General features: G+C 38.3%; 3 protein-coding genes across 4 annotated transcripts; 2 read left to right on the top strand and 1 right to left on the bottom strand.

The window, feature by feature from the left end:
* Window positions 1-3,922: 3,922 nt before the first annotated feature.
* On the bottom strand, window positions 3,923-4,557 carry LOC105039628 (histone H4). The gene has a single exon (XM_010915841.4). It carries the CDS (start codon window positions 4,469-4,471, stop codon window positions 4,160-4,162), a length of 312 nt encoding a protein of 103 aa, XP_010914143.1. The 5' UTR covers window positions 4,472-4,557; the 3' UTR covers window positions 3,923-4,159.
* Window positions 4,558-11,447: 6,890 nt separating this feature from the next.
* On the top strand, window positions 11,448-18,943 carry LOC105039627 (DNA repair protein XRCC3 homolog). 2 transcript variants are annotated; one of them, XM_010915840.4, is made up of 2 exons: window positions 11,448-12,446; window positions 18,777-18,943. In XM_010915840.4, the coding sequence occupies exons 1-2, from the start codon at window positions 11,476-11,478 to the stop codon at window positions 18,814-18,816; spliced, it is 1,011 nt and encodes a 336-aa protein (XP_010914142.3). In that variant the 5' UTR covers window positions 11,448-11,475; the 3' UTR covers window positions 18,817-18,943. The 2 variants fall into 2 exon arrangements, with proteins under 2 accessions (XP_010914142.3, XP_073104840.1); XM_073248739.1 differs by lacking the exon at window positions 18,777-18,943 and adding an exon at window positions 17,488-17,902 and having other exon boundaries at window positions 11,449-12,446.
* A 1,094-nt stretch (window positions 18,944-20,037) lies between these two features.
* LOC105039626 (beta-1,3-galactosyltransferase pvg3-like) lies at window positions 20,038-21,692 on the top strand. Its single transcript, XM_010915838.2, has one exon. It carries the CDS (start codon window positions 20,641-20,643, stop codon window positions 21,583-21,585), a length of 945 nt encoding a protein of 314 aa, XP_010914140.1. The 5' UTR covers window positions 20,038-20,640; the 3' UTR covers window positions 21,586-21,692.
* The last annotated feature ends 6,104 nt before the right edge of the window (window positions 21,693-27,796 follow it).

Raw genomic sequence — 27,796 nt, 5'->3', positions numbered from 1 at the left:
TTAAAACTAGTTTTGATATTATATGATTGATAATATCAAATCCCCATAGTATGGCAAATAAGTTAGAAATCTCGAACCATTAAAATATAACATATCAAATTCAATAATTTTAGATCATCAAGCATAAGAATAAGAATCATTAATGACCGAAAATCATCTTAATAAGCCCATTTGGATCATCAAACACCACCCATATTTTTATAAACTATAAAATTTAACAGATTGAACCGATTTCTAATGTTTCCATCCTCTCATTATGTTTTCGATTCTGGATGTACGAATTACTTTCAATCTTGCTTTTTTTTTTTTCTTCCAAGTTTTATCTCAATTTGATGCCAGACCAGGATGGAGTTTTATAGCAAATTTGGCAAGAAACCAGAGGGCCAAAAGAATCGAATCTCATCGAGTCCGCTGGCGGGTGGGGTAGGAGAAGTCACAGAACATTCATGATTTTGTTGGGAAGCAATATCTTGGCATGATGTTATACCATCACCTCTTCCATTATTTGTTGGTCTCCCCCCTCAACCTATCATGTACATTGAACTTGATGACTTATGTTGTTGATTTTACCATGAAACATAGCCATGATCCTACAAAGGTTGTTCCAACGTTAACAGTTAATTCCATACCATTTATCAAGGTGGGGGGCATGGAAAGGACTGAAGTATATAGAACAAGGATGAAAACCAACTCAACAACAGGACCATTTCGTGGTACAATCCAAGGGTCAGGTACAATCCTCGTATCTCGGCCGTAGCTGATTAAAAAAAGAGATTTTTGCAAATGTTAAAACAATGCATGCAAAGCAAAGACAAATCATATATCTAAATGACAAATTTAAGAAAGTGATTGTAAAGAAGGATACTGAAAAACTTGAAACAATATCAGAGATAGCTCCAGACTAGGAACACTTGTCAAATGAGGGTCCATAAAGCTAATTTCAACTAGTCAAGAAAAAACCTAAATGATTATGATGATTATGATGATGACAAGCTAATTCTTAGTCTAAATATGATCAAATTCCTTGATAGCAAATAGGATGTACTGTTACCAATCTCTCTTTCCTCGTTGTTGTTTAACATCCAATACTATTCCATCAGCCCAAGAAGAATGAAGTTGACAGCTTAGACAGAACTGAAATCAACAACCGATGTAGTTCTATATGGCTGCAACCATCACCCACTGTGCTAGTTGCAATTCGAGCTTGCATTTTCAAGTTTTTTCCCATTTTTTCCTGCACATAGAACTAAAATTTAAATTTAAGAAGCTTATTCTCCAGCCTTTGTTTTCTGACCAAGTTAAAAAGGTCAAGGACTTGTTTACTTCCCTCCAACCCTGCGGATCTGTAAGTGTCCCTTTACCCGGATAATCCGAAATATAGCTTCAGCAAATCATGCTGATAAAAGCAATCACCAAATTAAACAAGAATCATTGGAGATAAATGTCGTGAGCATATATATTACACCTAGGGCACCCATCATCAAAGGTACCACCATGTGTTAGTAGAATTCTAACCCAGATCAATGCTTACAGCAAAAACATACTAATCTTTGATATACCTTTGAGCTTCCAGAGCCTGCTCCAAGCAGCCCAACAATGATTGTTTCTTAAACTTGAGCTCAGTCCCCTTTGTCTTTTTAGAGAAAACGTAGAGGACCCTTCAAATATGAACACCCAGAATAATAGGATGCTTTCTAAAATAGTAATACAATGCATGGACTAAATCAGGGCATATAAGCCAATCAGGCAAGAAAAGAAACAGGTCCAATAAACCTAAAAACTAAGATGAGCAGAAAGATTCTTCTACTAGGACCTGTAGCAACTCAATTTTCCCATCCACCAGACCTAGAAGCCCCTGCTCTATAACTCAATATCCACCAGCAGCTTCATGTTCACTAAATTAGCAAAGCAAATCCTTCATGGATGATCTCATATAGAATCACCAATTCCAACCTTTTACTTTCTCCAGACAAGGCAGCACCCAAGCAATCCAGCACACCTTAACAGCTAGAGCATTGATGTTTTCCCAGGGAAACAACAAACTTATTCTCTGGCCATTGGTATACAGGCCCAATGACAATCAATAAAGCTGCGAGAATCACAGCATTGCAAACATGAAACATTGTTACCATTGCCCCAAGAGAAGTCCATTGAAAAAGATCAGGCAGTCTGAATATCCACCTCTTATCAGCATTCCGGCATAAAAACAACCTCCTGAATCAAAAAACTAGCATGATTCAATATCCTTTCACCGCTCCATTAGCTTCAAGTGGAGCTTGCATTGAAAGTCAATATTATATTCCTTTGGATATTTTTTTTTGGAACATATGAGTAAAAATTCAAATCCAAAATGCACAATCCCCAGTCCTTCCACCATGACATTCCTTATCTGCTATGAAGGAAGCAGGATTAAGCTTGGTTAATGTTTGAAATGAATTAAAATCAAATTTAACTAAAATTTCAGTTGAGAGATCCAGCAATGCAGACATGAAGAGCATAGGACCCTATAAATGCATATTAGCAAGAACATGGGATGTTGTCTGAAATAGTTCTCCAGTTAAACAAGCTGAGAGGCTGGTCCAACTGACACGAACTGAAATGAACAGATAGGTTCTTCAATCATATTTCACTCGAGAATGACAACATTTTTTTTCATCTTTATTTATATATACATGATTTCTACATCAACCAAGAGATCCCCCAACTAGCCAATTCATCTACCAAAACTACAGGTCCCTGCTCCACAATCCAGTATTAGTTCCTAACATTTTTTGTCCAGTAACCTCATTATTTTCACCAAAACAAACTGATGAAGCAAGTAAAGGCAAAGTCCAAATATTGAGCATGGAACAAACCACTCCTATATATCCAACGGAGACTTTCACTAAGCACTCCATATAAATCAAACCTCATCATAACCGATAACCCACAAACCTAAAAACATTGTCTCTCTCTCTCATTGTAACAAAGGGATAACCATATTCTACGCTCATCCATTCATCTAGCACAAGCAAGTTGCAACTACGTCTCACCCTCCAAGCAGAAATGAAAGGCAAAAATGTCCAAAAGGCCCCACGTTGTAGGTTTCTCTATATGATAGAAGCATATGTAGATAACAAAGCAATAAAATGTAAAGCAACAGATATTGGACGGCACAGCTATGATCATTCAATTGCTAACGCAACAACTACAGAATACCCAAATCGATTCAAACAACTGTCAGCAGATCAAGAAAATAATATATCCAAAGACAGTCAAAATTATATCTTCAAGCATAAATAAATAAGCAATAAAAAGCAATAAATAAATGAATAAAACTAATCAAGTATGGGGGCAAGAACTCATAATGCCCCCTGAAATCTAACCTTTGATCCAGATCAAGCAATATGGGAATTCCTACTTGACCCATTTAAACCTCCTTTTTACTTGGACGGACTGTAGGATTCCCGCTCCAGAAAACTTCAGCGACAGCAAAGGGCCTGTGAATTACTTTATAAACAAAACCAGAACCATACATACATGGTATATCCCTGTATTAGGGTGCAACGGTCCATGAAGAACCAAGAAACTGACCTTACGCGAATCAGAACTCCTGCAAGGGTGGCTTTCAATAACCTCACTTAAAAGAAAAGCAAAATAATCCTTCATCAGTGGAGATTGATGCAATGATGCTTGCTCCCATCCAACACCTGGAGAGGATAGCATTGGATCGAGCAGGTCAAGGACTAAAGACCAAAGTGCTCGAAGCTAGCAAGTTTACCTGAGGATTCCAACAAAGTTATCACAACAAGAACTATCCTTATGTTCAAGAGCGAAACACCTTAACAGAACTTACAGATGGACAGATTCCAATAGAACATCCCAAGGGCGCTATCACATAGATAAATAGAGCATCCCAAGAAAGCCGAAATTAGAAAAAAGGGGCTAAAAAGTAACTGTTATCATTACAAAGTTCAAATCATAGTACTTCATCTGATATCCTAAACTTACATTCAAATGAAATCAGAAAAACATTCATGTGAAGCAACGGGGAAAATATTTGTTTTTCTTTAAATTCTTTTTTACATCAAGAAAGATGAAACAGCAACAGGTGAGAAAACCCTAACCCTAACCCTAGAAATGGAACAAATCACTGATGTGCATTCTTTTCTTTCTTCTTTTAACCGCCGAAGCCGTAGAGGGTGCGGCCCTGGCGCTTGAGGGCGTAGACGACGTCCATGGCGGTGACCGTCTTCCGGCGGGCGTGCTCTGTGTAGGTGACGGCGTCGCGGATGACGTTCTCAAGAAAAACCTTAAGGACGCCGCGTGTCTCCTCGTAAATGAGGCCGCTGATGCGCTTGACGCCGCCGCGGCGGGCTAGACGGCGGATGGCGGGCTTCGTGATGCCCTGAATGTTATCGCGAAGGACCTTGCGGTGCCGCTTCGCCCCGCCCTTCCCCAATCCCTTGCCTCCCTTGCCTCGCCCCGACATCTCCAATTCTTCTCGCTCCCCTCTCTCTTGCACGACCACGACTAAGAAGGATCTCGGAATTCGCCGCACCAATCGCTTGAAAGAGGGGCTCGAAGGGAAGGGTCTTCTATAGATGGCTACAAATCCCGTCAGCCGTTGGATGGAACTGCGATCCACGAGGCGGGTTTGTCATTGTTTCGGTCCGTCCGATAGCGCGCTCTCGCATTTCATTCGTTGGACTGGGACTTGCGGATCGTGCGCGGAAAAGAAATGTCTCGGCTGGAAAAATAGAAATAAATTATATGCCGGGGGACAAAGTCGCGGTTGGGTCGGATCGAGTCCATATGCAATGTTAGGTTGAATATTAACAGTTTTACGAATTCAAGTTTCGCTCGGTTCGGAAGCTCGGGGTCCTGGAGTAACCTAATTCTATCGGTTCTTCTACAACAAGACATGGTGCCACAATTTTTTTTTATAAAATTTATAAACAAATATGACAATTAAATGGAGAAGACCAACGTCCAAACCAAAAAAAAAAAAAAAAAAAAACTTCAGATCTCCCAAAGATACGTGTTGCTGCTGAACTCGGATGGATGTCAAATAAGCACGCCTTGATCCTAATTAAGAGATGAATCAATCAAAAAAAAAATTTATCAAAATTTATCCAATAAAAGATCCTTCGATATTTAAGTCAGTCGAAGTTAAAAAAATAATAGAAAAAAAATCACGAAGACGAGAGCTCAATATATCTTAAAATACTTATCCTGATCTCTCTCTTACCTCCCATAATATAAGACTGGAGTTTGTCGTTGCTTTATAACTTCCGTCTATTGAAGTATAGAAACATGAGAGTTACTGAATTTAATATGAATTTAGTGGACAGTTAATCTGACCTATGATATTTCAGTAATGGGCAGTCAATGCCCCTTCCTAGGTGTTATAATCATTTCATCAATCTCTAATTTCATAGGTCGTGAGTTTCAATTTTCTAATAGATTCTCAATTGGGATCCGAGTTAGGTAGTTGACTTCTTGTCGGTCTTCAGCCGAATGAGAGGGTCGCACCTCTATTGAGGTCCACTTTGTCGATCTTTTGATGAGCTAGAATTGTTCTATTTTCTGATGAGCTAGGCTTATTCGGTCTTTTGATGAGGTCGATTTGTTTGACCGTCTGATGAGATCAACTTTCTCAGCCTTCTGATGAAGTCGACTTACTCGACTTTCTGATGAAGTTGACTTGCTTGGTATTTTAGTGAGGTTAACTTACTCAGTCTATTGGTGAGATCGACTTACTCAGTCTTCTGATAAGATAGACTTACTCAGCCCTCTAATAGCCTAGACATATTCGGTCTAGACTTATTCGGTCTTCTAATGACTTACTTTCTGAGGTCAGCTTTCTGATGTCCTCAGCTTTTTGATGACTTTGATTTTCGGCTTTAAGTTTAGGTGCTCTCAAACGTATGATTTTTTATAAAATTGCTTGCCACGTGTCTATTTATGATAGGAAGGCTAATTTATATGCTATTTCATATGCCCCCTACTTCCAAATCCAAAGTGGTTTTGCCACTTCGGATGAAGAAAGTAATAAATAAGTACTTATCGTTAGGTCGGAGGTCAGCCGATCAAGTCGAATCATCTTGAACCAAAGTTTGTATTTATCATTTGGTCGGAGGTCAGCCAACCAAGTTGAATCATCTCGAGCCAAAGCTTGTCTTTATCATTAGATCAGTAGTCAGCTGATCAAGTCGAATTATTTCGAGTCAAAGCTCATACTAATTGTTAGGTTAGTGTTCTGCCAATCAAGTTGAATCATTTCAAGCCAGAGCTTGTACTAGTCGTTAGGTCGGTGGTTAGCCGATCAAATCAAATCATTTCGAGTTGAAACTCGTATTTTTTATTAGGTTGTGGTCAGCAGACCAAGTTGAATTATTTTGAGTCAGAGCTCGTACTTTTCATTAGCTCGGTGTTTAGTCTACTAAGTCGAATCATTTTGAGCTGCAACTCGTACTTCTCATTAGGTCGATGTTCAGTCGACCAAGTCGAACTCATACCTTTCATCAGGTTGGTGTTCAGCCAACCAAATCGAATCATCCCAAGTCGAAGCTCGTTGATTATTCTTATAGTTAGGATTTAGAGGTCCTAATCGGAGCCAAGATGACCTCAGTTGATTTTTTTTAGTCGCTTGGATGGAGCCAGATCTTTAATTGATTTTTCATCTTTAGCTCAACTCATTTATGATATGAGGAGCAATTAGTAAAGATTTTTCTCGATTAGCCGAGGTCTGCTCAACTCGCATCTAGCATGAGTATGGAGGTCCTTATTTGGGTTATCTCCCTCTCGCTTAGTCAAGGTCAGCTTCAGCTCAATTGCTCCGAGTTTGTTGCAGCTCGATGTGGTCCAGGGTGGATCTTTTATTGCCTATTTTGGTTGGCCTAATTTCATATGGCCTTTATCTCGATCTTTAGGAGTTTTTATCTTTGGGAGCTTGGCTTATTGGAGCTCAGTCTTCTCGATCTTTTCAACTTTCTTGACCTTCTCAGCCTTCTCCGCTTTCTTGATCTTCTCGACCTTCTCAGTTTTCTCAGATTTCTTATGACCTGTTGAAATAATGTAACAGAATACATAGTATTTGCATAATATGATTCATTATAAGGACTTACTAATAATATATGTATAGATTCTCAGCATCTGAAAGGAAACACTGGGCTTCGCATGCTGCATAGGAAGCTCTTCACGGTGTGAAGAGCATTTGGTGGTGCTTGTGGATGCATTCTAAGCTCTCATTTTGATCATGGTTCTTCCTTTTAAGGGACTTATCACCCCCCTACCTGGCACACCGTTGTTGCGGTCAAGGGCTCATGATTCAGTACATGAGATATTGTTTGCTCTGGCCGAATGACCTCATAATTTTGTCTTTCAAAAAATATCTCACGTGGAAAGGATGATCTCTTCCTATATAAACTAGAGTTTCTCTTGACTCACAATCAATGTGGGACTAATAATTCTCTCCCTTCTATACCGCAACAATATGGATATCACAATTTATGTTTGTATAAATGAATATGAAATCCTTAATTACATTTATGCTTAAAGATAAATTAGTGCTATGAATCAATAACATTTCCTATCTAGGGCCACCTACAATATCATTCCAAGCTATTCATATCTTTCTTCATCACTTTCATCCTTATTAAGTTAGGGTTTTTTTCTTTTTATTATCACTTTCAACGTAGAAATAGAAATAAAGTATCTCTTCTTATTGGAGTCTCCTCAAATTTTTCTCTTTTTTTTTTTCATTTGCATGCTAATGTAATGAATATTTGTTTGCCTAATCTTGGTATAAATTGAACCCCCAGCCTCGGTATTATCCAAGGTACTTCACCTCAATAATTATCAAGTGTTGTGCTAGTATGATCAAGCAATAGAGGAAGTGCCATATGCTTCATCAAAGATAGATAAAAGCAGTTAATATTTATTAAGATCATCACCACAAGTTCAGTGACGATTATGCTAGCTCAGCCATGATTGCATGATTAAAGTGCTTATTACTGCAAGCATGATGTGGAAGTCCATTATTGTGCAGTTTTTGTACTCCTTATTTATTTTGATAATGGATATTAACCCTTCAGTTAAATAGGAGGAACCCAAAGATCTTTGTGCAAGTTATTCTCTTAATTTCTCTCTCTCACTCACTATTTCTTTGAAATTCGACTGACTTAAGTGTTGGAGCTTTCATCCTTATTAAATTAGGATTTTTTTTCTTTTTCTTACCATTATTAACATAAAAATAATGTATATCTCCTTATTGGGGTCTCCTCAAATCTTTTTCTTTTTTACATTTGCATGCTAATGGAATGAATATTTGTTTGCCTAATCTTGATATAAACTGAAGCCCCCAGCCTTGTTATTATCTAAGGTACTTCATCATGATAATTACCGAAGTATTATACCAGTCTTATCAAGTAGTGGAGGAAATGCCACATGCTTCATCAAAGATGAATTAAAAGTGGTGAATGTTCATTAAGATCATCGCCATAATTTTAGTGATGGCTACACCAACTAGGTCATGATTACATGATTAAAATGCTTATTACTATAGATGTGACATAGGAGTATGTTATTGTGTAGTTCTTGCATATCTCATTTATTTCGATAATGGATACCAACCCTTCATTTATATAAAGGGAATTAGAGGACCCTTGTTTAAGTTATTCTCTTGAGTTCTCTCTCTTTCACTATTTTTTTGAAATTCAATTGAATTAAGTGTTGGAGATTTCATCCTTGTTAAATTAGGGTTTTTTTTTCTCTTTTTCGTACCACTTTCAACATAGAAATAAAGTATCTATCCTCATTGGAGTCTCCTCAAATCTTTTTCTTTTTAATATTTGCATGCTAATAAAATGAACATTTGTCTGCTTGATCTTAGGATAAATTGAAGCCCCCATCCTTAGTATCGTTTGAGGTATTTCACCTTGATAATTATCAACGTGTTGTACTAGTCTAATCAAGTAATAGAGAAATGCCACATGCTTCATCAGAGATGGATTAAAAGTGGTTAATGTTCATTAAGATCATTGCCACAATTTTAGTGATGACTATGCCAACTAGGCCATGATTGTGCAATGAAAGCACTTATTACCATAGATGTGACATGGGAGTCCGTTATTGCACAGTTCTTGCACACCTCATTTATTTCGATAATGAACAATGACCCCTCATTTAAATAAAGGGAAACAGGGATCCTTGTGTAAATTGTTCTTTTAGTTTCTCTTTCTCTTTCAATGTTTGCAATGATTATTTGTTTGCCTGATCTCTATATAAATTGAAGTCCCTAACCTCGGTATTGTCCAAGGCATTTCCCTTAATAAATGCCAAAGTGCTGTGCTAGTTTGATCAAGCAATGGAGAAAATATCACATGCTTCATCAGACGGATTAAAAGCAGCTAATGTTCATTAAGATCATGGCCACAATTTGCATGATAGTTGCACCAGCTCGCCATAATTGCATGATTAAAGCATTTATTACTTACTCTAGGTGTGACATGAGAATCCGTTATTATGCAGTTCTTGCACGTCTTATTTATTTGATAACAAATACCGACCCTCTATTTAAATAGGAGGAATTGAGGGACCATCGTATAAATTATTCTTTTAATATCTCTTTTTTTCATCGTTTCTCTAAAATTTGATTGATTTAAGCATTGAAGGATCCCTACTAAAAAATCTTCAATAAGATGATTTTGATTTCAGATCGATGCTGTGTCCTAGAAGTTCGTACAGTTGCATCAGCTACATCTTCATGGTTCATCGTCACCAAATATTTCTTTTCATATTGTGATCAACCTCACTACCACCTTAGTTTTCTACCAACCTCAATTGATCTCAGATTCTAGTGGCAACATATGCCATTTCAATAGACACTCCATTTTTAATTCATGGAACTTCTACAACTTCTTTAATATATTTATTTCTTGTTTCACTATTTCTAGTTTTACCATATATTCATCTTAACATTCCTATTTATGCAATATTCAACTTATTTCTATTCACTCTCTTTATACATTATCAATTGATGTCATGAGTTCTTCTTATGAAATTTTTTGATCTTTGAAGCCATGGAGTCAAATATCGACATTCAAGCACAACAATGCCTCTCTATTACTGTTAAACAACTAGACAGTTTTTAGAATTGCATATCAATATTATACCTATTCTCAATAATACCCCAAGTGTCTTTTTTTTCTTTCAAATAATACCTACATTTGTTAAATATGTGCATGCTCTAGGTAAATCCAAAACTATGTTTTAGAGTGCGTAGAAGCCTACTTCTTTAAAAAAAAGACAATGATAACAAGGCTCATAGGCCAAATTATTGGTAGCTTTAACTATACCTAGTTCACAAATAATGTAGCTAATTAACCTCCATAGATAATGTAGCCAATTAACCTCCACTTAAGTACATGTACAATTGTGTACCCAAAAAAATAAGACATGTACAATCAGGATTGTTAGGGTATCCATGAGCAATATCAAGTCCAAGCTTGAAATAAGCTTGAATTTCAAAAGTCAAGCCTTGGTCACTCTTGGACCAAACGCAAGTCCAAGCCAAATTAGGGTATTTTTTTGGGGATCGGACTTAGCTCAAACCAGGTTGGCTCTTGTTTCCACCAAAACTTTAACCTTGGTCATTAACAAGGTTAAGTGAGAATTGGAGCTAACAGATCTATTCCGAGCCTAGTTCTTTCTAGATTATTTCCTCAGATTGCTAGTGCTAGTGGGGCACTTAAACAAAAATAATTGTTTTCATTAGTAATGTGAAAGTGCAATCTATTTTCAAAGAGACTTTTTCAAGAACTAATAACTTTTTGAGTCATTTGAAAATCAATCTCATCTCAAAATGTAATGCTTACCTGTAGCCAATCAATTTCAGGTTGTTGTTATGATAATCGTGTCCTCAATATGCGATGGTTCTGACACAAACTGTAATTATACACACTATTTTTTTAATTTGAGCAATTCTATTGTAAAGAATTACTTTAGAAGGTTGCACAACTCTCTTCTAATAGGGTTCATGCAAATGAAGGCCAATCCTTCTTCACACAAATCCTATCCAAACATATAATACTCATCCATAGCCAATCGATGTTTCCTATAATAGTCGTGTCCTCGTCATATGATGGCCTTGGCACCAACCACATTATGCAACACTACATGCATCAATAACATCATTCATTTTTTTTTTCTTTCTCATTTGGGCAATTCTATTGTAAAAATCACTGAAGAATGCCGCTCAACTCTCCACCAATGCAATCACAATGGTTTTCTATGCGGCACAATTTATGATACCAACTCAAAGGGAGCAAAATATAACAAACAAACAGAGTGATTTTAACTCGTATCTTCGAGAAGCATTTTCTTGTTCATTTCTTTATTTCCAAATTTTTTATTGTGAGTTTTTAAATCCCCCGCCCAAGTGGCTAATTTTGAAGTGGAAACAGCGCTGGAAGCGAAACCAATGATAAAACAATGCTTGATCCTCACCCTACATCTTTTCTTTCCCAGCGCCGACTGGAGAACGGAAAGGACGCGATGGTTCCCATAAAGCCCGAGAGCCCGTTGAATCTTCCCACCCAGAAGCTCTCCCTAGGCTGCCCCGTCCTCGACCGCCTCGTTCGTGGCGGCCTCCCCGTCGGTTCCGTCACCGAGCTCGCTGGCGAGAGCGGCACCGGCAAGTCCCAGATCTGCCTCCAGCTCCTCCTCGCCGCCCTCCGTCCCCCCTCCCTAGGCGGCCTCTCCGCCGCCTCCCTCTACATCCACTCCGAGTTCCCCTTCCCCCTCCGTCGCCTCCGCCGCCTCCTAACACCCTTCGCCCCCTCCTCCGTCGTCCCCACACCCCTCGACCATATCTTCGTCCGCCCCGCCCACTCCCCCGACGACCTCCTCTCCCTCCTCACCGCCGTCGATGCCCTCCTCGCCCGGCCCCCTTCCGCCCTTCCCGTCCGCCTCCTCGTCGTCGACTCCATTGCCGCCCTCTTCCGCTCCGAGTTCGACAACACGCCGGCCGACCTCAAGCGCCGGTCCTCGCTCTTCTTCAAGATCGCCGCCAAGCTCAAGGAACAGGCGAGGCGGTTCGAGGCGGTGGTGGTCGTCACCAACCAGGTGGTCGACGTGGTGGGTGGCTCGGAGTCGTATGGGTCGAGCGGTAATGCCATCCGGGTGGGGAACTATGGGTCCTTGTGGTCGTCGGGGAGGCGGGTTTGCCCTGCGCTGGGACTCTCGTGGGCGAATTGCATCAACACCAGGATCTTCTTGTCGAGGAGCGACGACATTGTGAGGAATGAAAGGGCTTTGGTGGATGAGGAATCGGACGATCGGGTCCACGGAACCGTGGTGAGGACGAGGAGGAAGATGGAGATGGTGTTCGCCCCTCATTTGCCGGAGGCTTCGTGCGAGTTCGTGATCGTCAGCGAAGGGGTCTTTGGAGTCGAGGCGCAGAGGTGAGAACTTTTGTCGGTCTTCTTTTCACTCCTCTGTTTTCCTTATAATTTAAAAGAAATGGACTTTTTGAAAGGTTTTTTTGTTGTTCGTAGGGTGCAAACGCAATTTTGTTGTACTTTTGTTTATATTAGATGGTTCTGCTGCAATTAACTAATTTATGCTGGTGTCCTATGCTTCATACAACACAAGCTTGAAGAAATGTTTCACTGAACACTTCATTGTAATATATCAGTGCATTCTTGATCCTTGGCTGTTCTGTTTGATTTTAACGTATTGAAATATTAGGAAAACCTAATGGTGGACGATTGGTTAAGGGTTACCAATGATTGAAGTACAAATTTACTGTGTTACATTGCAACATGAATGTTCTGGTCACACTACTGTTGCAGATGTAAGTGAATTAGCATGAAAACACCACACTAGATCTGTTTGAATCACAGGATTTGGCTAAATGCCAAATCATTCAAGCAAGTTCTTTGCTTCAAGCACCTTCTAGTTCTTTTATGCATTCTTTTATGAGAAGAGGAAATTTTTTCTGAGATTTTTCAGAGTATCATATGTCATACATACCACGATGATCATATGGATAAATATATTTGCTGGTTCTGAGGAAACATAACAAGACATACCACCATCTTTCAACTTGTCTGTTGGCTAACCAAATTCGTAGCTAATATAGCAACTAAATATAGTGCTTAGTAGCTCATAGAATGGTGTTATCAGGACATGGATTGAATGATACTCCTACTTCCACTGGTGGAATAGAAGAACAGAGACATGTCCTTACTGTTTAATGATTAGTAAATAGTATGGTAAACTTACGTGTCTGCTAAACGTACCCTTAACAAAGCATATAATCTGGGTTAAAAATTTGAATTAAGTTTGTTCTTGACTGATGGAAAACTTCAGACAACTTATTTATAGAAACAAACAGAAAAAATTGATCATCAGACTTTCAATTTCCCAAAAAAAAAAAAAAAAAAAAAAAAAAAAAACCCTACAAATTAGAAGGGCATTGCCAAACATGACACTGTATGAGCAAAATATGAATTTCCAACCACTATAAGAGAGAGTTTGGCTGCTCTTATTTCCAAGATTGAATGTGAATCATCACATCATTCGGAAAGAATGCTAAACGATTGAACTTAAGAAGATGATAGATAATATTGACCAGAAAAATGACTTTGTTAAAGTAATGCTTGCAAATGCTTCTGAAGAGATTTCACCTGGTGGAATGTCCCAATTAATTTATTAAAAATCACCCTTTTTTTTGTTTGGGGGGGGGGGGGGGGGGGTTACGGAGCAGCAATCATCTTGTGAAACATGACTGGGACTTCAGAAACAAGAGTAATTCACCAGTAACACATTTACGATGATCTTGATAGGGCAATATAGCAACCAAAGAAACATAGAATGATTGAAATAAATGAAGAGTGAAAGTTTCCTGAACAGAATAACTGGTTGAGGCATATCTAGTTCTGTTAAGTACTGCCTGTATCAGCATGATCTGGGTAACTAGGAACAGAATTTGGCTTCTGAGATAAATGTATCTAGAAGAAAAATATCTAAGACTTGGCATGTAAGATAAATCAAGACTGTGCTCCTGGGAGAAAAAGGTATTGTAGAAAGAATCATAAAGTGAATGAAAGATGTGACATATTTCAAATGCAACAGTAACATGGATGACTTGTCAATAATCTATAGCATCATGAAGTATAATAAATCAAGCTTTCTTATCTAGGCCCAAATGAAGTTGTGTTCATCTCATGATAGCTCGAGCCAACTCATTAATTAAAATAATGCCATAAAATTTGCCAGAATAGCATCTACGGAGCAATAAGTGAACTGTAACAATTGTTTTTCTAGCAGTAGGTAGCAAGTGGATCAGCCATAGAATTAGCATCAAATACATGCAAAGAGTAAGGTCCATGGTCAGGTTGCAAACAAAATCTTTCAGTGATATAGGTCATACACCATTGATAATGCTCTAGCCTTCTGTTTGTTTAGGATATCAATTGGCACATAGAACCATATTGTTTGTTTTCTGGTTCTAAATTGTAAGTGCTCACAGTTTTGAGGCTAAAACCATTGCCAAGACCTTGCCTATAGTAGTCTATGGTAGAAGAGAGTAAGCAAACACAAATTTAAGCTCTCTGCCCATCACAAACAATTTCTCTCGCAGCAACAAATTTGGCAGCTTCAGAGGAGCCATGCCAGGTTGCAACTCCAGAAGATGGGGGTTTCAAACCCATCTTGCTGGGAACAGATGGAGAAAGTTCATGTAGAGAGTGAAATCATTCCATGATTTGCATCAAATTGCATCCTTATTGATTGCCACCTACAAGTTGTAGTTAGGCATGTACTAGAACCAGTACTGATGTTGATACACACAAGTTGCATAACTGAATTTACTTTAGGCAAGGCTCAAAAATATCAAAGTGTCGCCATCTGTTCACTTAAATTTGATCATACAATATTAGATCAAGAGGGTGAGCCTTGGCACAATGGTAGGGTTGTTCCATTGTGGCCTAGAGGTTATGGATTTGAAATATGAAAATCGTCTCTCCGCACATAAGAATAAGAATGCATATCTGATCTTCTTTAGATCCTGTAATGGTGGGAGCCTCGTACATTAGGCCATCCCTTGTATTATATTATTATCATGTCAAATAGTAGCATACATCAAGAGACAACAACATGCAATCCTAAAGACAAACAGATTATAATGGACAGAGTGAAAAAGTTCTACATAAACTATATGACCCGGCTAGAGAAAGTATACTTCAAACAATTAAGCTGCATATTCTACATTCTAAAGTATCTGGAAAATGCAAAATTATGATGATAAACATAAGAAAATGCTAGAGGTACCTGATAATGTTCAAGTCTTTACAATGAATGTAATAGCATCATGATGATTTACTGTATGAATTAGCACAGGATACTATATATAGACAACTCATGTTGTGATATGTGTAGGCAGAAAACAAATAAGGTAATCTACAAGTACATTTGTTATTCTGAACAAACACATATCTCTAGACACTCCAAAGAATAAATCTAGTTTGGTGTTTTTATTTAAACAAAATCCTTAAAAGTTTTGTTATTTTTACAGAATGAAATGAACTGTAGATCTCATTCATCTGAAAATTGCACAAAAACATCCAATCTAATCAATGAAATGATAATTTTCAAATCATTTAGTTTTCGTATTTATGTGACTCATGATAATTTAATATTAGTTTATAGTTTTGAAGTTCAACAACAGTTTCTGATATTCTCTTGGTTCACAACTGACTCTATGTTGAGTGAAGAAGAGTTTTATGGATTTCAATCAACAGAATTTCCTTATTTCATCTTGTTGCCTAGGAAGTTTGCATCAAATGTGCTGGATGGTATTGATATGTATCACCTTCATTGCTTAAAGAAAACTTATGGATTTGTATAATGCAACAAGAATGCAATATACCTACATGATGCATGATAGGTAAAAAAGAGAATCCTCCCACATACACGCACCCACCGGCCCAAGCAAGAACTCAAAATATAGCTGAACATGATATAACTCTAATCGAGAGGGACCTTACACTAATATCCTGAAGCTGCTTAGTTTTACGGTCCTCTATTTTTCTGCCTCACTTTTCTGTAACGTATGCAAACACTCAAAATCTACAGTTACTTCAGCAATTTGAGCCAAACAAAAATGAAAATAACTTAAAAGGTCCGTTTGGTTGGAATATGTTAGATTATGGGATAATTTGATAATTTCTGAGAATCATTTATTTCAAAAAAATATTATTGAGAAAAATAGTTTTTATTTTGTTTGATTGGTGGAAAAATTACTTCAAAAAATAACATTGAAAAAAGCTTACTACGTTTGGTGGGAGGTAAATCTATATAGATATATGATCAAATTTATAAATATATTTTTCAACATAAAATATTTTTTTAATATTAGGATAGCATTATCATTTCTAATTAGTCTCTATATAATGATTATCATCATATAGTCCTTTATATAATATCATCTTTATCTTAATTTTTTTGTAAAAACTCTTTATTGAATGTATTTAAAAAGACATGAAACAAATTTAATGATTATATATACAGTTTTGTTGGAGATATTTTTATAAAATATGGATTACTATCATTTGAAAATTTATCAAATATCAATCCTTCAAGATATTTATTTTATATTCTTTTTTCAAAAAATAAATACGTTGTTCATCATTTATTTTACCATCTCTCTTTTTTATTTTTCATACTAAATATAGTAATCTAACTTAGAATTTATTTTTTCAGATTATTCTCAACCAAATATACCCAAAGAGTAATTATTCACACATGAATAGCTGAATATCTCTATATATGTATTTTTTTTTTCTGAATTGAACACAGCCTTAATCATAAGGCTGTATTCTATTAGCATCCACTAGCTTCATTAATTCCAACGAAAAAGTTAAAGAACAAACTTTATATTCGAAGGGAAAAAAAAAACACGATTATAACATGAAAGAAAAGGAAGGAATCCATAGGCAATCCACGAATTAAAGAAATGCATACCGGATAAAATTCAACAGTAAAGGTGATTTGGATTTTATTTGTTTAAGTACTGACTAACAAGTTTCAGAATTAGAGGTGGAGGATAAATGATTACTGGGTCATTTTACGTAGGCCTCGCATTACCTATTATCCTTGTTTCTTCGAACGCTTTATTTGGATATAGTCGAGAGAAGAGAAAAGGGAGAAGAGGAAGAGAAGATAAAAGAAAATTAATTTTCACTTCTCCTCTTTGGATGGCCCCCAAAAAAAAGAAAAGAAAAAAAATTGAATTATAGGTAAAAGAGGAACAAAAATACTTATTCTGAGCGTTAACTTTCTTTCTCGCTGAGCACTCTGAAATGGAGGTTTGGAATGAAATAATATCTCTTCACTTCTTTTCTTTCTCCCTAATATTTTCCTTATTTTCCTAATCACATGAGAGAAACTTGATTTATCCCCCCCTTTTTTTTTTCTCTGTATTTATTTCAATTGAAACAGGGCGTAAGGCTCGGGCCTGTAAACAGAGTTTCAAACAGTTATCGAAGCAGGGTCAGGCTGAACAGTTGGACAACGAAATCGATCCACTAGGAACCTGGCCTGGCCCAAAAATGATACGCCCAGTCCGGCCGGGCTTCAGTGTGATGACTTCTAACTTGGACCGGACTGGGGACTAATGTTAAAACTCCCGGCCTATTTGATCTTAGGCTCCACCCGGCTAATTGATACCCGTAGACAAACTCTAGAGCAAGCACAGTTCTGTGAACCTCAAGCTAAATAAATATGAAATGCTAATTTGTCGCGTGCACTGATGTCTGTGTTTTCACTCCGCACCCTGCCTGTCCATATCACCGTGTCAAGGTAGCCTGATTAGAGTCTGTGGCTATCATTCAAACTTGAAATTCTTCCTCTAATGTTTATTTATTTAATTTTTTTAAATGGTTCAGTTGATGATCGCCCTAAACTGGAGCCCTACCAGGTCATTGGTTTAGATGCGAACCATACAAGATAAATCTAATCCGGACCAAGAGAAACCAAGAAAAGTAAAAGAAACGGTACATGTGCTTCCATATTTAAGATATTTTGTCGATAAATTCTTCATCCACCGGCTGAGTACATCAAGGCCCAGCAATTTCGCTGCTGTCACGTAATCCATCCCTTCCACCCTTTCTGTCTCCCTTAAATTTTTCACAGGGAAAGTCATAAGACGCACCACCCTATGTTTGCTGCCTCCACTTCCTGCTGTGATGCTTGATCGCCCAACTGCCTCTTCTTTCTGCTTTGATACTTGATATCCCGAAGTTTTGTCTGCGTTTACGTCTTGGCCCGAGTACCTTGTATCGGTACAGGCGCTGATGAAGATAGCTAGGCTGTCTATCTCAAAAGCTTCGCTCTCAGCTATACCTTAACTGATGGCTAACTATCACACGAGCTAGGTGATAGAGCGGCAATATTTTTTTAAAATTTTTTAGATAAGACGAAATTTTGTTATCTGTTCAGATTCACGATCATCTTTGAATTTTAGTGAGTTTTAATCATTTAGAGCTTCATGATTTTATTTTTTAAAAAATGCTCCATGAAAAAAAGAAGGATCAAATCTATATAAGCTATATTTAAAGATGTCCTCTCTATATCACAATACATTATATATAATCGAAGTGTAGGATAAAAAATGGAGATAAAGTGGATGTAAATGCAGATTAGTCAACATAAAAATTGAAATATTCTTGAAGTTATTTTCTTGATTTTTCCTTCCTCTTGCCCTGATCTTGTTATGTTTGATTTTGAAGTGAGAAGTCAGAAACTCCATCACCTACCTCACAGATTTGATGTACAAATTTTCAAGGTTAATTGGAGTCAAGGACTTCAGGACCATTACGGTGTTGCCTGGCAGCGGCGGATTGCACAATAAGAGCCCTTTTTTTTTATTCCCTAAGTTCGTCCTCCTCTTGATTTTTTTTTTTTTTTTTTGTTCCCAATTTTTTCCTTTAGATAAATGAGATTAAAACGGTGTTAGGAGTGCTTTAAATCCCTTTTTACTAAAAGGAAAAAAAATCTGAAAGGATCGATATATTATAGTGTTGCCAGTAATAGCCAATGCTGACAGGTATGTTGGTGTATTTCCCTTCTTGCGTGCTAGCTTTCTGATTCAAGTTTCGTTTGGTTTCATTTATCTGATTTTTTATGCACGAATCTTTTATGGTGCATCCTGTGTACCATCCATTATGTGATGAATAGCCATGAATAGATGTGGATTGCATGATGCACGTCGCATCTGATCGTATTTAGCCATCTATCGACGAATGTATCATTCTAGATGCACCCTTTTCCTGCACTCTCTTCTCCACATCTCCTTTTTCCGCCATTGATTGCCACAATCCTACCGCTGTCGTCATCTTCCCTGTTGGTATCTACCATGACCTTCTCACATCTCTACCCTTCAACACTTCATGGATTAGGTTTAATCTCTATCCCAATCCACTCCATCGCTGGACCTAGTCGGGCTGCCTTTTGGCTTTTCTTGTCGCACTTGCTTTGTTGACGATCGTATCATTAACGTTTGCTCTATCACAATTGCGGTCAGAATTGTCGTCGGAAACATCTCCACTATCATGATCAATCTCCACAACAATAGACCATGGAGATTCTTTTTCTTTTACATAACTTTTCTTCAATAATTCAAAGATATTTTTTGGGAAAAATAATATATAATAATTTAAAGAATTGTTAGTAGTTTCTGTAAAGGGATCAGAATATTAAAGGGCTGGAAGGTAGATGTACACAGTTTTTGGAAGGGTTGAGAGGAAGGAGATGGTAAACGGGGAGAGGATAACATCAAAATAATCCAATTTACACGTAAATCAATTGAATAGGTTTACGCCCGATATGATGCCTCTGCATAATGAAAGTTGCTTTAATTTGTTATGATGCGGAAGTCTTAAGGTTAGAACATAGAAACAACTTTTTAGCATGCCGGTATAAAGTTGCGTATACCTGACTCTTCCAAGAATATGTAGTAAAAATAGAATTTCTTGTAATTCGCTAAAGGTCTGGATCTTCTTTAATGCATTTCTTGTATCCTCTCCTGCCATTGTGCATGGATACACTACAGTGCAATCACAGAGATACACCGCTGCTCCATGTCCATCACCTCTTTGGTGGCCATGTCACTCGTCTTGATTTAGGAAACAAGGCCCCACTTAGTGAAGTTTCTCAGAGCCGATGGATTTAGGGCGAGGTTTCGGGGCAGACGTACGTCGAAGGTCACAGCCTCACAGGTCTCTGCGGTGCAAATAAAGCATTGGAGAGATCCGGATACACCGGGTATGTTAGCTGTGCCGAGTGCGTCTATTTCAAAAAGAACAGGCGTATATCATAATCCCCGTTAGTGCACAAAATCCCAAGTCAACTCTTCCACATTCCCCTCACATGCCCTTGATGCACCGTTTCTCCAACCCCTAGGCATGTCGTCGTACCGTAGACCCCAACGAAAGCCTTTATATCAAGCAACTTGAAGGCTAAGATCCGAATATTTTCCGCCCCTCCCTTCCCCTAGGCAATCCATTTGATCCACTTTGGCTCTTAATGTATACGACCAGCCACTCGAAGGCAACACTTGTAAAATCCAGGCTCATCTGAGCTCCGACCGCTACCATGAAGCCTGCTATTCCCAGGCCACCTCCCTCCACCACGACCTTCATCCTCCTCCCTATGGCCCTGCTAGCTTTTCTTTACTTCTTCCTCTTCCCCTTAGCGAAAGAGTTGAAGCTCCAGTCCCTCCAGACCACCTGTCGCCGATCTACCTTCGCCAACCTCACCGAATTACCAATTGCCCCGAAGCCGGACTTCCGGCTTTTCATGGGAATTCTCACCCACCCCGACCACTACGAGCGCCGCCACCTCCTCCGTCTCGTCTACTCCCTCCAGCCCAACCTCACCACGGCCCACGTCGACATCCGCTTCGTCTTCTGCAACCTCACCAAAGAGGACCAGCGAGTCCTCGTCGCCCTCGAGATCATGCGCTACGACGACATCCTCATCCTCAACTGCACCGAGAACATGGACAACGGCAAGACCTACGCCTACTTCTCTACCCTCCCAAAATTGTTCAACACCACTGGCGACGCCGACCGCCCGCCTTACGACTATGTGATGAAGGCGGACGACGACATCTACTTCAGGCTCGGTAGATTGGCCCAATCGCTGAAGAAGATGCCGAGACACGATTTATACTACGGGTGCGCCGTGCCCTGCGACCGTGTGAACCCTTACAGGCATTACATGTCGGGTATGGGGTATGTGCTGTCCTGGGACTTGGTGCAATGGATCTCCACTTCCGAGATATCCAGGAACCACACGGTTGGGCCGGAGGACTTCACCACATGGACGTGGCTCCGGGATGGAAACCGGGCGAAAGACAAGTTTGACACAAAGCCGGCCATGTACAACTACCCGAGCGGGGATCCGTGCGCCCACGACCTCGTTCCGGACACCATTGCGGTGCACCAGCTCAAGAACAACTTGAAGTGGGCGAGGACGTTGAAGTACTTCAAAGTTACTGATGGCTTGAAGCCTTCTAAGCTCTATCATATCTCTTGAAAAGAGTTTTGCCTCGTTGAATGTTAATGGAGAGTAGTGTTATATTTAATTTCTCCCCACCCTTTTGTGTATTCGTTCGAGAGAATATTGTAAAGAGGCCAGAGAACTGACCTGACTTCAAACCGCTTGTGAGCTATATCAAATTAATTGCTTCCCTTCGACAACTCGGAAAATGGAAGCTTGTAGCATGTGTTCCTGCGCGGTTAATGCCACCACGTTCGACAGAATAAGAGAGAGAACGGGTTACGGGCGGCCAACATGACATCACCTACAGCGCTGATACCCCTATTAAACTGTAGCTAACCGAGCATATTATAATTAACTCTAATCACCTGCTTGTCTTCTCTTACATCCATATTAAGTAACATATAATCATATATTTTAAAAAGTCTGATGGGACTTGGAATTATTAAGGGGGCAAGCCTAAAGTCGAGAGATTGGCGTTGGCAACGAAAATTTTGGTCCGCAGGCTGTCCACCATTTACATTACTGCTTCCAGAAGGTCCTGTCCCTGGTTGCCGATTTGTTGAGGAGAAGATTTGGTTGCCCTGCAGAAATGCCCTTTGAGTACTACAAGGATAAAGGCAAAAATGACACTGGCTAAGGTATCGGCTCCAGTTTCACACTAAAAACTACCTTGTAACCCGCACCACGGGCTGGGTGTCTGCCCCCACCCCACCCCCCTTAAAATACAACACCAAATAGATATAATACAATAGAGAACTAAACTAAGATAAAATATAACAAGCATGAAAATCTTATTTTTTTAAAAAGTGATTTATTGATGCCAATATTATGATATACTATTAATATACAAAATTTTAATAGTATATATATGGTTGTACAGACGATGAATGAAGAGTTTTACTGGAGCAAAACATTCATTTTAATATATTAGATTTGGAAGTTGCATATATTGATGCAGATGAAAGGCTTGCACATATGAGTGAAAGTAGATAGGATAATATCTGTTTAAATCTATTTTCGTATCCAAATTTATCAGGATGCAAATAAAAAATTGAGCATCCAACTAGTATCTATTTTGGTATCCATATCTATAAAAAAAAAAAAAATGAATATGAATAGATGACTATCTAATCCTTATTCGAATATCAGATTCTATTTATAATTTTATTTAATTTTATATAGTATTTATGAATTTTTGAGAAAAATATATAATTGCATTAATATGCTATTAACTAGATTTATCATTTATTCAGTAATATCTTGATTTTATGATCATAAATTTTAATTATTCAATTTATATCTATATTTATGTTTATACTTCTAATATCTATTTGTATTCTTATCCATTTAACATAAATATGGATATAAATTTTTATATCCAACTAACATCTACATCCATATTTGTATGCATCAAATAAAACAAATATAAATAGGGATATACTAGTATCCGATCTGGTTGGAGCCCTACTTGCATGTTACGAATCTTACCTTCATTCAAATAAGATATACAGATTAATTATGTCTACTATAGAGAAATTAAGTTTTTATTTTGGACTTGTAAATGATAGATTTTGAATTTTTGTGATGTGACTATTATAAGGGAGGAAAGCTTTAAGTAGAAATCTTAAACTACATTCAAAACATACCAACACTCAACCCCTGTGTTGTGGGGGTTTGATTAAATCTTTAGATAAGCACAAAACTGCAGCCATTGTTTGGGCTTCCCTTTCAACCGCCCCAAGCCTTCCACCCGATTGGGACTCATGAGGATGAAAAATTAAAGAAAAAATAGAGAAAATATAAAATAATTTAATGAAAATAAAGGAAACATGAAAAAAATTTAAAATAAATAAAAATGAAAGATACATAAAAATAGACCTAATTATCCAAGGGATTAGAAGATTTGAGCCCCAAATCTTTTGATATATTCGGACCCTCCTCGCCTTCCACCTAATTGAGACTCTTGTGAATGGAAAAAAGAAAGGAAATACCTAACACAAAACTCCAGCCATTGTCTAAGCTTCCCTTTCAGCCGCTCCAAGCCTCCCACATGATTGGGACTCTTGAGGATGGGAAAATAAAGAAAAAATAGGAAAACATAGGAAAAATTCATAAAAAGAAAGAAAAAAGAAAAAAAAAATCTAGTTACGAGAGGATTTGAGTTCAAAATCTTTGGATGTATTTGGTCGCTTCTAGCCTCCTACATGATTGAGACCCCAAAAATGAAAAAATGAAAGGAAATATCCAACACATAATCTAGCCATCATCTAAGCTTCCCTTTTGGCCACTCTAAGCCTCCCACTCGATTGGGACTCCTGAGGATGGGAAAATAGGAAAAAAATAGAAAAAATATAGAAAAAATCAAGGAAAAAAAGGAAAGACAGAAAAAACCTAATTATTAGAGGGATGAGAGGATTTGAGCCTGAAATCTTTGGATATATTCAGTCGCTCCCAACCTCCCACTCGATTGAGACTCTTGAAAATAGAAAAAAGAAAGGAAATACCCAACACAAGAAAATAGATGTATAAGAAAATGGGACCATACAATTTCTCTGATTGAAGAAGAGTTGTGCCCATTGAATCAAAGGTAGGAACAAAATATATTAACAATACACACGGAGCATAAAACCTCCACAAATTTGAACACCTTAAAAGAAAAGAAAAGTACCTATAGCATCCTGGCCATTATAATTGACTCGATAGATAGTATCATAAGTCCTTCAAGCTACAACATAATGTATTTCTAACTTAGATAGATCAATCTCCCGTTCTTCCTTGGAACTTTGAACATTCTTGTCTTTGCTCCATGCCTTAGTTGCTTCTCCAACTGAATATCAAAGCTCTTCAAATCAATCTCATTGGCCCTAAAAAATATATCTTTATTGTCAAAGCTCCCAAACCCTTTTAATTTTGGTCTAAATCTCCCCTCCACCTCAACAGTTGTTTCCACGCTTCCATCTTTCTCTCCACTCCATGAATCCATACGGCCAGATCCACCCAACACAAAATTCAGGAAAACAAAGGTCCCCAAAAAAAGAAATTTAAGCAAACTCTAAAACTTTCATCTCTTCGGACATTTATTTATTCATTCGTTTATATATATATATATATATATATATATATATATATATATATATATATATATATATATATATATATATATATATTATAACAGATCTGTGAATCCTTAGGACCAGATCCATCCAACACAAAATTCAAGGAATCAAAGATCTCTGATATTGCAGCCAATCCCTTGTTGCACATGTTGTCGGTGAAAAGCACAAGCAAAATGAAGTCCACACTGACTGAAATTGTATCCGACAGAGATCCTCCGATGCTTAAGTTAGTGGAGAGTGGTGAACAGCAGAAAAGTATTTAGAGTAGTAGAATATCAGTCCAAAAATTTTCTTACCAAATGCTATTCATTTATCTCTTTTTATAGACGAGTAGTTGGTAACTATTTGTAACGGTTAGACACGTGGGTCTCGCTTATCTCGGCATTATATGATGATCATGAAGTGGATGATTATACCCGTCACTGATCATGTTCTGGCCATTATGCATTTTTTACGCTGACGATTTTTGGTAAGCCGACTCTATGTCGGTAATTAGAATATGTCAATCGTATATCGGCAATTATGAAAGTCTGAATGATCATCGATCGGTAACTCTGCTATGTCGATGGTTATCGATCTGACATCAGTCGAGTTATCATAGTTGGAGTTTGTTGATGATTGAGGATAACCGCCTGTTGGTCGGCAAGCTGATTAATAGTCGGTAGTTTGTGTTTGTGCTTATGAGGTTGATTGAAAGTCAGAATCGAAGAGTTGGCTGAATTGCCCCAACAGTTGCCCCCCACTCCCAAGTCCAAAGTAGTCTGACATATAGATTGTCGCATGGTCTGACATGTTGGACGAAGAGAGTTGCCACGTGTGGTCTTGAGCTTCGATTTAACATTAATGATGTTTTCGAAATACAAAGGATCTCCAGTCAATTTGTTGTTTCGGTAACTGTGAAATCATCATTGGGGGTGTCGTTTTGAGAAAATAATCTGTCGTCCGGAGAATCCGGATGATTTGATTTTGGCTAGTCGATTTTGGTCACGTGTTCAAATATCATTAGGCCTACGGTGTTCACGCAAATAGTGATGAGGTGGCGTGATCTAAAGGTAAGTGCATCGAACTGTCCGATCAATGGTCGGTTTTGATGTAGCTACATGTCAAAATATGAGAAAATCCTGATTTGAATAATTTTATCTGGACCGTTGAGGGATCATATATATATAAAGTTACTTTCATTTGGATTTTTTGCTTTTGCATTCATCATTCTCCTCTGCAATAGAAGGTTCTGTCCCAGTGTTGAGAGCTTCGAAGTTTCTCTATTCTTCTCATCATCCCTAGCTCCAGGTCGAGTTTTCATTCCTTCCTCTTAGGTTTTTCTTCTTTTTCTTTTAGGTTCTTTTATTTTCAATGGCAAGTAGAAGTAAGAAAATGAAGGCTTCATCTTTCCAAGATAGTTGGTCGGAGAATTCGACCGATGATTCTCCTTCAGATCTAGAGATGAAGGTTTCTTTCTTGTCCAGACCCAATGTCGATTGGCTCCGAAAATAATACCGTATCCTGGAGTAATTTCAACTTTTTGCTCCTGATCCAGATGGTCGGATGAACTCTCCTCTTTCGGATCAAGTTGCATTTTATGTCGAGGACTTTCAGACCGATCTTTCATTTTCGATTCTAGAGTTTGTTCGAAATCTTCTTGATTATTATCAACTTTATCCCGCTCAACTGGCTCCGAATTCCATCTGACTAATTTCAGTTTCGCTCTGTTATGTCGTCTTATCCCAATCAACTCTCGACCTTCTCTTTTTCGGACTTTCTTTATTCTTCATCCTCATCCCAAAGTCAAAGATTGATAATTTTTCAACCCGAAGAAGGATCTTTCTTTCATTTTCAATCTTCCATCGTCCATTCATAGATGGAAGAACCAATTTTTCTTCATTTTTTCTTCATCTCCTTAGGACTTTCCTTCATGCTGAGGTGATCTGAGAACCGGCTCCAATAAGCATAGTCGGGTTGACATCATCGATCAGAAAGACTTCTTTCGACTTAAAGATATGGAAGTTTCAGTGTAACGAGAGCCGATGACAGAGCAGGCTCTCTATGATGTCGAATTTAGTTCGGTAACTTCTTTAGGTATAGTATAATTGGTCACTTTATTTTTTGTTTACTTCTGAATTTTGTATTGAACTTTATCATTTGATTGCAGCCATACAGACGAGGGCATGAGTTTCAGTTCTGACATCCATCTACATGCTGCTAAGAAGAGAGCAGTGACCGACGCTGAATCGACCTGACCATCGAAGAGAAGTCGGGGTGATACTAAGTCGGTATCGACAAGGGAGAATGACATTCCATCGATACCAGCTCCCAGTAGTGAGCTGGTTATGGCATTGTCAGCTCCGACGATGCTTCATTCTACTGAAGTGCCATTAGCCGGAGTTGAGATGGCAAGAGATGAAGATGCCGCATCAGAACCATCAGCGGCACCATCTGTGGGGATTCGGATCGAATCTATGATCGAATCAGAACTATCTGCTGCAGCACATGCCATTCTGCAAGTAACTCAGTCTCGGGCGCAGTCGAGCACTGATTTTGTGGTGGTTTTAAGCAAACGACTGTCGACTGTGGAGCGAAAAAAGACGCCGGCTACCTCTACCGATAGTGGGTCATCGACGGATCTCTCCACTCTTTTTGATATCCGAATCTCTGTCGGTGAGTCGGTCTTGGCCAATTCGTCATTGATCAAACAACTTATCAAAGCTGCACTTCTCCCAACTGACAGGAAGAATAGGAGAAATCGGATACTGTCCAAAATATTTTTTTCATTTTATTCGATGATGCTTGGGGTAAATTAATGATACTTTCTCTCCTTTTTTTTGTGATCCGACTTGATTTGTCCTTTTCTTTCAGTGGGCACATGATATGTATGCTCTAGAGAGTGGATATCAAAAAATTATCGAGCTTTGTCAGGCACGGATGGACAAGGTGGTGGTCGCCAACACTGAAAAGGCTGCTGCTATTAAATAACTTTAGGCGGCAACTGAACGGGAGAAGATGCTCCAGAAAGAGATCTCCCACGTGATGGTCAAACTACAGTCCTTCAGAGCCAAACTAGGGTCGGCTCAACAGAGCATCACGTCTCTTGAATTTTGGATCAAGAGTAAAAAGCATTCCATCAATCGACT

Source organism: Elaeis guineensis, chromosome 1, assembly GCF_000442705.2.
Source record: "Elaeis guineensis isolate ETL-2024a chromosome 1, EG11, whole genome shotgun sequence".
NCBI lineage: Eukaryota > Viridiplantae > Streptophyta > Magnoliopsida > Arecales > Arecaceae > Elaeis > Elaeis guineensis.
This window is presented reverse-complemented; position numbering and strand designations above follow the sequence as displayed.